The sequence below is a fragment of the Gossypium hirsutum genome, chromosome A12, assembly GCF_007990345.1.
Source record: "Gossypium hirsutum isolate 1008001.06 chromosome A12, Gossypium_hirsutum_v2.1, whole genome shotgun sequence".
Classification (NCBI taxonomy): Eukaryota; Viridiplantae; Streptophyta; class Magnoliopsida; order Malvales; family Malvaceae; genus Gossypium; species Gossypium hirsutum.
In genome coordinates this window covers 84,597,655-84,612,309 of record NC_053435.1, presented here as the reverse complement: position 1 = coordinate 84,612,309, position 14,655 = coordinate 84,597,655, and the positions used below count along the sequence as shown (strand labels likewise).

Sequence of the window (14,655 nt, the reverse complement as noted above, 5' to 3'; positions counted from 1 at the left end):
AATTCAATAAAAGAAACTTTCCTAGGTCATTTTCTATACCACCATCGAAGAAAGCAAAAGAAGATGATAACTGTATCACTGCATCATCTAGGTTTTCTAGTAGAAGTAAACCGAGACAACATGATTCCAAGTTCCAGGATAAACCTACTAACAATATGGCCAGTGCCTGTAATGCTCCGAGATCGGTGTGTGAACACTGGGGAACCACATACTAGTGAGTGTAGGGCCAAAATGGGTGCATGTTTTAGATGTGGATCAACTGATCATTTTGTACGCAATTGTTCGAAAATGGTTGGAGAGAATGATGATCGGAGTGAGAAACCCGTGTCTATACCGCAAAAGAGCAAATGTCCTGGTCAGAGTAGTAATATGGGTGTGAACCGCGGTGGTACTAAAGATACAACTACCAAATCTAAAGTCAGAGCACCTGCACAAACTTATGCTATCGAGCCAGAGAGGAGGTTGTCGCGCCTTATGCCGTTACTTGTATATTCTATCACTTTGATGTTACTGTATATGCATTGATTGACCCTAGGTCGACTCATTCGTATATTTGCATTGCATTGGCAACCTGTTGAATCAATTGTGTTTGATGTTCAAGTTACAAATCCATTGGGTCAAAGTGTAATCGTTAATTTAATATGTCGTAAGTGTCCATTGAGAGTTCAGGGCTGTGAGTTTCCTGCTGATTTGATGTTATTACCCTTTCATGAATTTGATATAATTCTGGGAATGGACTAGTTATCGCTACATGATGCTATGGTAAACTATAGATAGAAACAGATTGATTTGAATTGTCGGACAGGTGAATTGATTACAGTTGAGTCTGATAGATTAAATAGTGTTACTAGATTTGTTTTAGCTATTTCTGAATAGAAAATGATTCGTAAGGGTTGTGAGATATTTCTGACTTATATACTGAATACTCGGGATTTTGGGTCGAAGCTGAATAAGGTCATTGTTGTTAATTAATTTACAGATGTATTTCCTGAAGAGTTACCAGGATTGCCACCAGAACATGAAGTTGAATTTGTCATCGATCTGATGCTTGGAACTGCACCGATATCCATTCCACCCTATAGGATGGCATTGAATGAATTGAAGAAACTTAAAGCACAATTGCAAGAATTGTTGACAGAGGTTTTATCCGACCGAGTGTATCTTCTTGAGGTGCACCAATGTTGTTTGTGAAAAAGAAAAACGGTTCGTTGAGTTTATGCATCAATTATAGATAGCTGAATAAGGTGACAATAAAGAATAAATATCCTTTGCCTCATATTAATGAGTTATTTAATCAGTTGAAAGATGCAACCGTATTTTCTAAGATAGATCTCAAGTCAGGATATTACTAGATGTGAGTAAAAGGCTGTGATGTGCCAAAGACTACTTTCCAAACCTGATACGGTCATTATGAATTTTTGGTGATGTCTTTCAAATTAACTAATGTTCCTACTATTTTCAGGGATCTAATGAACTGGGTTGAGAATTGGGTTGAGAAAATTATTTAATTGAGAAATTAATTTAGTTAATTTAATTTTTTAAATAAAAATATTTATTTTGAAAAATAGAAAGCAAATATTGGGTTGGATTAAATTATAAAGTGTTGGGTCAAAAGTCTTGAAAGCACTTAGACCTGGTACATGAGAGACCCAAAGCCCCTCGTAATGGATGAGAGAGACAACACCACTAGTATTGTTAATCTAGGGTGTGCCACCCACCCTTATAAATAGATGACATCGGTTTATCTAAAATATACACTTCTTGAATATAGAGTTATCATTATTAATGTAATTAATAAATATTTTTATTAAACCAATTTATTCGAAAAATATAATTATACAAATTGAATATACTACATTTAGGGAATTAGATCCAACACGTTCAACTTAGGAGGGAAACTATTACTATACCTCTCCCTAACTTGTATACGTGATAGCGAGACAGATGGTGTTGACCTTCCCTTTGACTTCACCTGAAAGAACACTTTGCTTGACCAGCCGCCCAAACTAAAGGACTATCAATCTTCTGTACTCACAATCACCCACTTGATAGGCCCTCCTAACAAGCCCTTCCACCTTTCTTAGATGGAACAGGCACCCGCTTTTTAGGTGTGGACACTCCTCAAGTGTGGACACACCCTCAAGGCAATAAAGACCCACTTGGCCATAACAACCTTATACTAACTGAAGACATAACAGAATGAGCCTCATAAGGCACGTCCTTCACGTATTGCATGATGGCAACTTCCTTAATAACAATTTGCCACATCACACTAGAGGACAAGAGAACCTCTCTTATAAATACCCTCCTAATGATGAAGAAAACATTGACTCTTCAACTCGTAAAGTACTCTAGCCAATTACCATCTCTCTCAGCAATCAGACTGTCATCTTATTCTTTTTCAACTCTCCACATCTTTAAGTGAACTAGCCTCACCACGACTTAATCCTCCCTACCCTCCTTTTTGTAGTATCAACATTGTGATGCTAGAATAACAACTATTATTAGAGATAACTATGTAATACAATTTTTTATTTTATAAAAATCAATCCTCTTTTGTAAAACTATCCTTTACCATATAATTTCTAATTGATAACCCACTCTTTTTTTACCTTTCATTATTTTTTAAAATATAAAATTTATATATAAAATAATTCTCAAACACTTTAATTATTTGTATTGGGTTTCACCACCTAATATCCTTCCATTTAAGAATTTAAAGTGAAGGTTGTAAGTAGTTTAAAAAGTATATAAAAAATACAAATACAACATAAATTTTAAAATCATTATGTAATTAAAAAAGTTTAACATAAACCCTTGAAAACAAAAGAAAATGATAATGGAATGAAAGAGAAAATAAAATGAAAAAAGTTTAACATAAAACCTTGAATGCAAATCCAATAGAAAAAAGCTACAATGTGCATATGTACAAAATTTCATCCACCACTGCATTGGGGGGGAATTTAACAGTGGTACAACAATTGGGACACCAAGAAGCACCCATTCCCCTTCTATCCACCAAATTACAGAATCTACAACACTTCCTAAAGGTTCTTTTTCGAAATACCATCGTTTCCTACAGAGAAAAATTCTCACTGTGGTATCGAGTTTTCACAAGCTTCCGAGCGAAGGCCGCTGCTGTTCCACTTTTTCTTCATTCAAAGTGTTCATCGTCCTTCATGAAGATCTTCAGAGGGAACTGCAGTCCTTGAGATATTGTCATTGTCGAAAACGCTTAGGCCAGAGAAAGGACCAGAAGAGAACATTGATGATGTCTCGTCTGACTCAAAAGTAGTAGAAGACTGCCTCTGGTTGGGCCGATTGTTTGAATTGGTTAACATGGAATCTTGATATTCCGTAACACGCTGCACCATTTTTAAAGACTGTACTACTTCACCCATTGTGGGCCTTTGGCTCGCTTCCGGAGCAACACAAGCAGCTGCAATTGTGCAAACTCGTACGAAATCTTCCTTCGGGTATTTCCCTCCAAGCCTTGGATCGGCAAGCTCCTCCAACCGATCCTTGTCTCTCAGGATTGGCCTTGCCTGAAAGCAGAACAGCCAACTTGTAATTAATATACGAATAGTCTCAGCATATTCCCAAATGCTTTAATCCAGGAAAATTACTTACCCAAGTGACAAGGTTCTCCTGTCCTGATGGTTGTGACATATCTACAGGCGTCCTTCCAGTGAGTAACTCGAGCAGTACAACTCCATAGCTGTAAACATCACTTTTTACCAGTAGATGTCCAGTCATAGCATACTCAGGAGCTACGTACCTATAAATCAATCGCATTTTACCTCAGTGTTAATTGAAACAAGAGAGCAAGATACAAGAGTGGTGTACGGAACTAACCCAAATGTGCCCATTACACGAGTGGACAGGTAATTTGTTCTGCCTTCAGGTGCTTGTTTCGCAAGGCCAAAATCAGCAACTTTAGCATGAAAGTTGTTCTCAAGTAATATGTTGGATGCTTTGAAATCTCTGTGGATGACACACGGCTGGGAGTCCTCATGCAGGTATGCTAGTCCTCTTGCAGCATCAAGGGCAATCTTCATTCTGGTGTCCCAGTCCAGTGGACAATTTACTCCCAAGGGGCCTGAGGCAAAACAGGATCAAAGTCAGTGCCACGTATTAAAAGCAAATCCAGATAAAAGGATAAACATCATCGAATGAGCTACCAATTGGTTAAAATTTAGAGAGCCAAATTACCATGGAGCCATGCTTCTAAGCTTCCATTTGGAACAAGCTCATAACAAAGCAGGTTTTGTGAAGCATCGCGACTGCTATAGTAACCTACAAGCTTCACAAGATTACGATGATGCAACCTGCTAAGCATCTCAACTTCAACTAAAAACTCTTTATCTCCTTGAGGCCCTCCACTGGTAAGCCTTTTAATAGCTACAGCTGTACCATCACTTAAAACACCCTTGAAAACTCTGCCAAATCCACCCTCCCCTAGTATGCTCGCAGGTGCAAAGTTGTTTGTTGCTTCTTTAAGTTCTTCATACTGTAAAAACCTTGTACTGCTTGGGTGGGGAAGAGACCCTGCTTGTGCAACCACATCGGCAGTCCTTGGCTTTACTGAAAGAGAACGAAAAAAATCCTGAGCACTCATATAACATTTCTACTCTGCAAAACTAGATTATAATCATAATGCAAAATCAATCTGTATTCCTGTTTATAAGGTTTAACTAAAAGTGCAAAATCACACAACTTAAGCTTTAGTATTTTTTTGGTTCTGCTTATATTTAGGTTTCTGAATCTTTTTTTGCCTAAACAGTGAGATTCAGTTACACAATTTCTTTTCAGTCATCCTACAAGAGGAAGATAGAGGAAAACAAGTTCTCTTTTCCACAAGTCATACACAACATAACTGATCATGTGATCAATTGCCAGTTCTAGAAAATTTTGTCAAAATGATCAAAATATTAAACCTCAGAGGCAGCCAAAAAATGTCATTGCGCTTAACATACCAGGTTCTGTAGGAGATGCTTTAGGCTTAGCCTTTCCCTCACGGAATGTACATGAACAAATTATGAGCACAGCTACTATAGCAAAAACCAGAATGCCAGCAGATATACCAAAGACAAGAATCAAATCCGAATGCTTCCCCTTGTTTGAAGGGCTTGCTGATGTAGCATTGGAGGATTTATGTGCCGGTGCAGCTACTGGTTCAGGAACTACGACAGGTGCTGTAAACAAGATGCTGAGTTTTGTCAGGAAAAATAAAAGAATATAACATACCATAGCCTAAAAAACTACTTCCAAATCAATAAAAACAAAGCTTTTCAAAGTCACTAGACAAGGGCAGAATTTTGGTCATCATAATTTACCTGGGGAAGGTGCTGGAGCTTCAAACCATGTAAAATTAAGGACCTCGAAACCTCCAACTATATTTGGGTCAAACCGAACCCTATGCATCACAAGTGAAGAGTTTATTTTAGATGCATCAAGAGCAGAGAAACTGATCCCTGTGTGTGGAGTAATATCCATGGAGATATTTAATCTAGATAAACTGAGCGAATAAAAATTGATAATCTCAATTTGAGTAGGCAGCAAATGAAGCTGAGAAGATAATTCGGTTAGAAAAGCACGCCAATTCGGGTTTTGTGAGACATTTAAAAGGAGAAGGTCGAGCTTTATGGGATACACACAATGGCAACCATGACTCCCTCGTTTCAAAATTGAATTTTGTTTGCAACAATCTGGCAAATTGAGAAAATACACATATAAGCATCTCATCATACACAGTATAAATATGAGTTAGCAAATTAACAAGTTCTTTCTTTATCATTAACATCTGCATAGAAGTAGCATAAAAAGAAGTTGACTTATGATATGTAATGAAAACATAATGAAGAAAATAGAATATAGTTTATTAAAAGAAAGTTTTTGAAAATATCTTACCGGACACTTCAGGAGATAATGGTGGTTGAGCCAAACCAGAAGGTATTTCCCCAGGACTGATCTGTGTAGGGGCAATATTTGGCAAGTTTGCACCAGGAGGCATCGAGGCGCTCTTCATTGATGGTTTCGACAAGTGTGGGCTGGTAGGAGGGTGATGGACTGTTATAAGTGGACCATAAAGAGGACGTTGGGCTGGTGCTATAAGTGTTGGTGCACCATGAGGTGAAAAATGTCTTCGGTGTGATCTATGGATCAATGGCAGATTGGAAGGTAAAGGAAGACCAGAAACAGCTGGCGCACCCTCACGAGCTCTAGTGGGAGATTGTGCTGGTGCTTGGAGCAGATTATTGGAAAAATCAGCACTGGCAACTGAAATTGCACAACTCACAACAACTACAGCTTTCACAAAAAACGAACAGATATTTCCCAATGCTCCTGTTAAGTTATATTTAGAATAAAACTCAATCACTTAAACAACCAAATATATAACAATGATAAAATATTTCTCAATATCCAGAACGCATAACAAATAACAAATTGTGAACTGCAAACATGGATACACTGAAATGATTTCTTTCATAAGCCTATGCAGCTAATATCTACTGATAGTCAACCTGGTTCTTTCTCTAAGGCTCTTATAAGGTTCTGATTTTCTCCATATTTACCCACAAGACAGTGATAGTTATAGCATAGAAACAAATAGTAAGCAATTTACAGTCTCTTATCAATTTCAGGGTTTTCTTTTTCCAGAAAAAAATAAAAAAGATGGAAATAAAAAGTAAGAACTTACAAAAATTATATTTCAAGCTAAACCTAAATAAGTGCTTTATATGAGTCAATGAAACCTTTCCTTTTATATCTCTGGTTCCAAATTGTGCAATAAAACGTAAAAAGAAAAACGAAATTCATATCTGAACCAAGCTTCATACAAATCTTTAGCTAACTAAGTCCTCAATATTTTTTAACCAAAAATCAAATTTGGAAATCAAGAATAGCTCAAATTTCTACACAGTAACAGAAAAGATAAAAGCAATTAAATTACCACTGGGATTCGAAAGAACAAAACTCGACATCACCGATGCCGTTGATTGAAACCGAAGAAAACTCAGATCTGGAGAGAGATTTCAAATAAACCAACGGCGAGATCAAAAGTTTTCAAGTGAGCATAAAAAAAAACGAATACAACGAGTAACAAACTTATTTGAGAATTGCAACAGCTCACTGAGTAGTAGACGGTGGAGATAATAACATCACAAGAATCAAAACACGTACGCAATGACTCGGACTCGTAATTGCCATTACTGAGTTACCGAGTCCAAGAACTTCAACTCAAGAAAAAAATCAACCTTCAAAACGCCAAAAAAAAATTGAAACAGAGAAGAAAAGAAGTTGATTGTTTTATTGTTTGTGGAACTGAAAAAAAAAAACGGTTGGCTTTAGCTTTGTTTCTCTCAGTTATCAGTAGCTGAAAGAGTTTTTTTTTTTATAAAAATAATATTTTGCCCATTCTTTTTTGTGTTTTTTTTGTCCACCAATTCTTTTATTACTTTTTATTCTTTTTATTTTGTTGCTCTTTTTTTCGATGTCTGTAATCTAAATCTATAGTGACTTTTATTTTTAAGGCTTAACGTTCGCGTTAACGATAAAAGAGACATAACGGTTAAAAAAAAAGAAAAGAACACGTCACCACGTCAAATGATCTTCTATTTTGTAGGTAAAGGGCGTTGAATTCAAGTTGGTAGGAAGATTTTTATTTATTTATTTATTTTCGTGTCTGTTTAATTTTGGAATTTTTTATTTATGATTTCATTATTTTTGAGTTTAAGTATAATTTTATTATAATTAATTTTAAATTGAATCATTTAATAGAAATTTATATGATAAATTTTTTCGTATCAAGAACGTCAAGATTATTTGTGTCACGGGATTAAAATTTTAATTTTGTAAATGAAGGAATTCAAATAGAACAAAAAATTCACAAAAAAATAATATCACATAGAGTTTTATTTATAGTTGCGCTCTCCAGATATAACGGTACAGATTAAGATTGAGATTAATGTCTATTTACAAAATGAAAGTCTTAAAAGAGATTTAAACTCTACGCATTCTTATTTTAATAAAAATACAAGTTATTAGAGTGTTAATATTTTAACTAAGATCTAAATAGGTAACTTTAAATTTCTTTCAAGTAATTGGTCAATCCTGTCGAGTTGAATGAGCCCAAATAAACATAAAAAATTTAAAATATGCACATCAATTATAGGTTCCTTAGCGCGGCCTGTAACACTTGCAGATCAATTTTATCGAGGTCGATGGATATATCTTTTAATAAATAGAATTGAAAAATAAATATTAAGCTTTTATATGCTAACGTGCATAAAAACAGTCAAAATCCCAACCGTTGGATTGATGCTGATAGTTGCTCTTGCCGTTCATTGTCATGTTGTAGTAATCAAATGAAAACGTAAGAATGAGACATGAGCAACAGAGGAATCAGAACCATATGCCTTTTTACGTTTTGGCTTATTTATTAGAACAGAAAAGAAAATCCAAATATGCATGTTAAGATATTAAGGTCAAAGCAAAAGAGATTAAGGTTTTCATAAACTTAAAAAATTAAAGCCAAATAAGGGGGAGAAATAAAGAAAATACAAATTAAAAAGAAAAAAAAAACAGTTAAGGACAAAGAAATGAATCCAAAACAAAATCTCAAACCATTTTCAGTCAGTGAACATGAAATGGACGTGAGAAGATATGAGTAAGTAAAATTCGATAAAATATTCAAATTTTATATTAAATAGTTCGAGTTAATCGAGTTATTCGGATCAACTCGAATAAAAAATTAAAAATTTTAATTTAACTAGAATATAAATTACATAATTTGAGTTATCCGTAAAACCGAATAAGAAAATGTAAAACTACACCGTTTTAATAAATATTTATTTTTTTTAAAGTTAAAAGTCAAAATAATTAAGTTAAAAGGTAAAATTATGCTATTTTGATAAATATTTACCCTTCAGCTTACTTTCCTTCTCAAATCCCCCCACTTTCTCTTTTTCCTTTACTCAAAATTAACCTAAAAGCTTTGATTTTTAACTTTGATTCCTTTCTCCACACAATATTGGGTATAAATAATAGGATTCGTTAACTCGATTCGAAATTCTTTAACTCGATTTGATTCAATTCAAAAAAAATTTCAAATTGAGTTCGATTGCTAAAATAGGATTCGTCAACTCGACAAACTCAAATTTTTTTACTAGATTCGATTCGACTCGAATGAATTCTCACCCCGCATGACTTGTTTTTACAATAATTTTTTTTTATGTATATAGGCCAAAGTCAAAACTATTGATAAAGGGGCCGACATATATATATGTTTAAAGTAAGCCTGAGCATATCTTAAAGTATTTTTAAATTTGAGATAATTTTAATTATTAATTTTTTAAAATAAATTAAATTAAATACTCAATTTGTATTATATATTATAATTATTTAACTTTATTTTTTACTAAATTAATATTTAATTACCATTTACTTATATATTGTAATTACTAAGCCTTATTTTTACCAAATTATCGTATTAGTTTATCAAATTCAACTAAAAATGTTACTAAATTTATCATTAAAAAATTATAAAGTCTATAAAAAATCCAATTTAAAAAACTTTGAAGGGCCAAACAAAAATTTATCCTTTTTTTAAACACTAATTATAATATTAAAATAAAAAATTTAAAACTTCAAGTAACTTTTAAGAAAATTTTAAAATTTTTAAGAGGTCAAGGCCACGTCAATTCCTAAATTATATCACCATCAACGGTAAAAGATGTAGGCATAGTTTGGGGGAAAAACTAAAATTTTCAGTTCTAAAAAAAGTACTTTTGGGTTAACTTTTGGCTTGGGAGAAACACTTTTCTCTCTCAAAAAAACAACTTATTTAGGAATATTTTTGTCCCAAAAATGCTTCCTAGAAGCAATATTAAACACACCGGTGGGTAGACAAAAACCTCAATACCCTTAGGGAAAATTTTCTTTTAAACTCTAAAATGTTCCACAAAGAGAATAAAGAAAAGAGTGTGGAATAGACATTGTAAAGGTATTATACTATAACGTTGAGTACATTTTGATTATTATTATACAGAATAAAAATATTTATTGTTAAAAAATTAAGTAAAATGATTGTTTTTTATAACATTTGAAAAAAAAACTATGCAATTTTTTGGCATCTGCAAAAGAGTTTTAACAAAATGTAAGTTAATATGCAATTTGTTTAAAAGCTCAAGAAATTTATCATATTATTCTTTTATGCGGTCTTACTTAAATGCTGCCAGATATGGAATTCATAGTTTGTATTCTCTAACCACAGGCTTATGCTCTTTCTTGCTTTCCTTAACCTTATCGTTTTTCTCAACAGCTTTTATATTTAGCTTCTTTTCAAGCTCGACAGACCTTTCCATGCTTCGAACAGTGATTGCGTGGACTTACTCCTTTGAGTTAGTTTCAGTGTTACTAGGTAAGCTATCTTGTTGTCTTTTCGAAACTAGTTTAGCAAACTGTCCAATTTGATTTTCAAGCCCTTGAATCAATGCTTACTGATTTTTCAAAGTTGTCTCAGTGTTTTGAAATCGAGTTTCGGACACCAAAATAAATTTAGCTAACATCTCCTTAAGGTTCAGTTTCTTTTTTTACTGATAAGGTTGCTGAAAACCTGGAGGGGTTTGTGACTTTTAATTACCTAGACCACCCCAAGAGAAATTTGGATGGCTCTTCCATCCTAGATTATAGTTATTGCTATAGGAGTTATTTTGATGTCTAGAATTGTTACCTATAAAGTTGACTTGCTCATGCTCCATTTTAGAACCGAAGGGTAAACATTCTGAATTAATTATCCCCACTCCAGTTGCATCACGTTGCATTATCAGATTCATCATGTTATTGCAACTCAAACCATCAGTCTTCTTACTCAGTGTTTCCAACTGACTTGCCAAAATAACAATTGTATCTAAATTAAAAACATCAACTGCTTTAATCGATTTTGTTTTCATGACTTGCTACTGATAGTTATTCAGTGTCATCTCTTCAATAAACTCTTGAGCTGCCTCAAGTGTTTTATTATTCAATGTTCTGCCAGTTGCTACAGTAATTAGTTGCCTAGTCGAGGGATTCAAACCGTTGTAAAAGGTTTGAACTTGTAACCACAAAAGTAACCCATGATGAGGACACCTTCTCAGAAGATCCTTAAATCTCTCTCATGTATCATATAATGTCTCCAAATCAATTTGAGAAAGAAGAAGATATGTCATTCCTCAACTTAGTTGTTTTAGCTGATGGGAAGTACTTCAACAGAAACTTCAGTCATCTAATCCCAAGTCGTGATAGAACCTCGTGGAAATTCAACCATTGTTTTGCTTTGCTCCTCAAAGAAAATGGGAATAACTGTAAGCTTATGACATCATCAGTAACACTATTGACCTTGAAAGTGTCGCAAATCATTAGAAAGTTAGCCAAATGAAAATTTGGATCTTCATCTTGTAACCCATCAAACTGGTCATTTTGTTGTACCATCTGAATTGTGTTTAGCTTCAGCTCAAAATTGTTTACAGCAATAGTCGATCTGACGATACTCGATTCAACCCTAATCATAGTAAGTTTAGCATAATCAAACATAGTATGAGGAGTAAGAGGTGCAGGAGGTTGCTGATTATTTTGATTATCATCCATCTGTACAGTAATATCCTTTCTCTTGATCATCTATTACAATCTATTGACCTTGCTTTGCTTCTCTAACCTCTCTACGATTTCTGCGAGTAGTCTTTTCAATCTCACTATAAAAAAATTAACAGTTCCAAAGGGTTTTCTCTAGTCATAATCCAAATGAACTTGTCAGAATCAAACAAACAAAAAATTAGAATGTAAAAATTAAATTAAAAACAAAAATATTAAAATAAAAATAAAAAATGGCTAAATTAATAAAAAAATTCCTAATATTTTAATCCTCGACAACGGCGCCAAAAACTTAATATCTATGAAACCAACTAAAAGTTCGACTAAGGCAAGTGCACCAATCAATTAATAGTATAGTTACGTTGAGCAAAGATATCATTCTCACGAAGACTAAAAGTACTTGTAACAGCTTAATTTTCAGTGGTGTCGGAACAGTGATTCGAGATCACTAAATCCGACAAATGAGTAGGAAATATTATTAATTTAGTGAGTATAAGTTAAATGTGAAGTTAGGAAAAATTTTGAAATAGTGAATAGTGTACTAAAAATAAATACTAAAATAATTAGAATCGAAAGCGAGGTATTGAGACCTCGGGAATTTTAAATCGAGCCATAAATATTTTTATAAATATTTATGGAGTGTTAATAAGTTATTATTAAATTTTCTTCAAGAAATTTTAAAGTTCTGATAGTTAATTGAACAAAAAGGACTAAATTGTATCAAATGCAAAATTGTGGGAAATGATTAAATAGCTTAAATCATAAAAGAAAGAGGGTTTAAAAGGAAAATAGACCCAAGGTCTATTTGGGATGGACGGCAAGAGCATGAAATCGGCAAGAAAATAAGGAGAATTAAGGGCAAAATTGGAAAATTGCAAAATTTACTTAATAAAGCTAGGACTAAAGTGGAATTATCTAGATTTCTCTTTATTTTTCTGCATTCTCATCAGAAAAAACGCCATGGAAGAGTTATCTTAAGCTGGTTTTTCATATTTTTACTTAAATTAAGTTCCATTCTTGATTATTTCTTGAAATTTTTGTGTTTTTATGACTTTTACAACTAGGTCCACTTGTTGAATTCATTAGTTTTTGATTCTATGAAAGAAATTGAAAGTTTCTATGAATATGTGCTGGAAGTATATGATGATTTGGCATGGAATTAGAGCTTAAAATTGTTTATATGCTGATTTTTTTAAAAGAATTGGATAGAAAGTGAATGTTTGTGACCTAATTGTAAAAGAGTTTGAAGTTAGAGTTTTATGTGGAAATTATGAATTTAAATAGTTATGAAATAACTTATAATGTCTAGGAAAATTATTAATTTAGAAAATTATCTTAATTGAGGGGTTAATTGAGCAAGGACTGAATTGTATGAATTGTGAAATTTGGGGCAAAATGGAAATCAATATTTTGCACTAAAACTGTTTTGGACAGCAGCAGTAGTCTAACTTTGAAAATTCACCAAAAATTGTAAAAATGGAATTAGAGGATGAATAAAATATGAAATTAAAGCTTATTGAGTCTAGTTTCTTATAGAAGAAATTAGGTAAGCAATGGAATTGTAAATCATGAGATATGATGAATTTTGTGAGACAATGTCAGAATGATTTCGGGTTCTCCTGTTCTAAATTTGTAAAATCATAAAAAATGGATAAAAATAATTATGCGCTTAAATTTATATGTTTGGAATCCTGAATGAGTCTATTTTCAAGAGAAACAAATGGAAACATCATTCGAATCCTGTACGAGGAGATAATTAATTTTTAGTGAAGAAGGAACGGAACTGTCAGACAGCAGAACAGGGGAGAATTCAATGAATAAACTGTATTAATTGGCCCAACCAAAAATTATGAAAATTTTATGGTAAGAAGATATGTGAGTCTAGTTTTAGGGAAAATTATCGGACCTCAATTTGGAGTTCCGTAGCTTCATATATAAATAATTTAGTGACTATGATACAGGTAGATAGCTTGAATATTCACATAAGTAATTAGTGAAAATTATGGATAAGGTTACTCACAAGTGTGTTATTTATACTATGGATGTGTATGGAGAGGAGGAGGAGGAAAAATATACATATATATATGAATGACTCGTGTATAAATTGATCACATGCCTGATTATAATCGATAAGTGTTGAATTAGAAATAATATAATGATTTATTTGGAATATTTATTATGAAATTATGATTATCGTTATAATACAAAAATCGAACTTCTGAATTTATATGGCTAAATTTTAGTGATCATTTGTTAATTTTATAAATTTCATGATGTGTTATTTCATATGTATTGATGATAAAATCGTGAATAATGTAAAAGCATGAAAATTGAATAAATGATCAAATTGAGCATTTCAGTTCAGTGACAATATGAATTGAAGGAAAAGACCATGGTTGGACCATGGCAACAAGTGATAAGTGATAGCTTCGGCTGCACTTATCTGATCAAGGACAAATGAAAGTGATAAGTAATAGCTTCGGCTACACTTATATGATCAATAACAAATAACAAGTGAAAAGTGGTAGCTCCGGCTACCTGATCAATGAAAAATGGTAGCTCTGGCTACCTGATCAGTGAAAAGTTGTAGCTCCGGCTACCTGATCAGTGAAAAGTCGTAGCTTCTACTACCTGATCAGTGAAAAGTGGTAGCTTCTACTACCTAATCAGTGAAAAGTGGTAGCTCCAGCTACCTGATCAGTGAAAAATGGTAGCTCTGGCTACCTGATCAGTGAATAATGGTAGCTCCGACTACAAGTGACAAGTGATTTCCGTATAAGACCATATCTAGGATATGGCATCGGTGTGATATATGCTACTGTATAAGACCATATCTGGGATATGACATCGTGAGATATGTGATTTGTGTAAGACCATAACTGGGCTATGGCATCGATATGTGATATGTGATTACGTGTAAGACCATAGCTGGCTATGGCATCGATATATGAATATGTGTAAGACCATAGCTGGGCTATGGCATCATTATGTGAAGATGTGTAAGCCATAGTTGAACTATGGCAT

The 14,655-nt window shown here is 33.3% G+C and overlaps 1 protein-coding gene and 1 non-coding gene across 2 annotated transcripts; one reads left to right on the top strand and one right to left on the bottom strand.

Annotated features, from left to right (window-relative positions):
• Positions 1–2,857: 2,857 nt before the first annotated feature.
• LOC121210926 (receptor-like serine/threonine-protein kinase ALE2) lies at positions 2,858–7,439 on the bottom strand. Its single transcript, XM_041082914.1, has 9 exons — positions 7,133–7,439; positions 6,953–7,021; positions 5,911–6,345; positions 5,337–5,708; positions 4,977–5,195; positions 4,213–4,584; positions 3,856–4,099; positions 3,631–3,778; positions 2,858–3,545 (listed from the first exon to the last, which is right to left on the bottom strand). The coding sequence occupies exons 2-9, from the start codon at positions 6,981–6,983 to the stop codon at positions 3,168–3,170; spliced, it is 2,199 nt and encodes a 732-aa protein (XP_040938848.1). The 5' UTR covers positions 6,984–7,021; positions 7,133–7,439; the 3' UTR covers positions 2,858–3,167.
• Positions 7,440–11,112: 3,673 nt separating this feature from the next.
• LOC121212010 (small nucleolar RNA R71) lies at positions 11,113–11,220 on the top strand. Its single transcript, XR_005907222.1, has one exon. It is a non-coding gene; the product is annotated as a small nucleolar RNA R71 (small nucleolar RNA).
• The last annotated feature ends 3,435 nt before the right edge of the window (positions 11,221–14,655 follow it).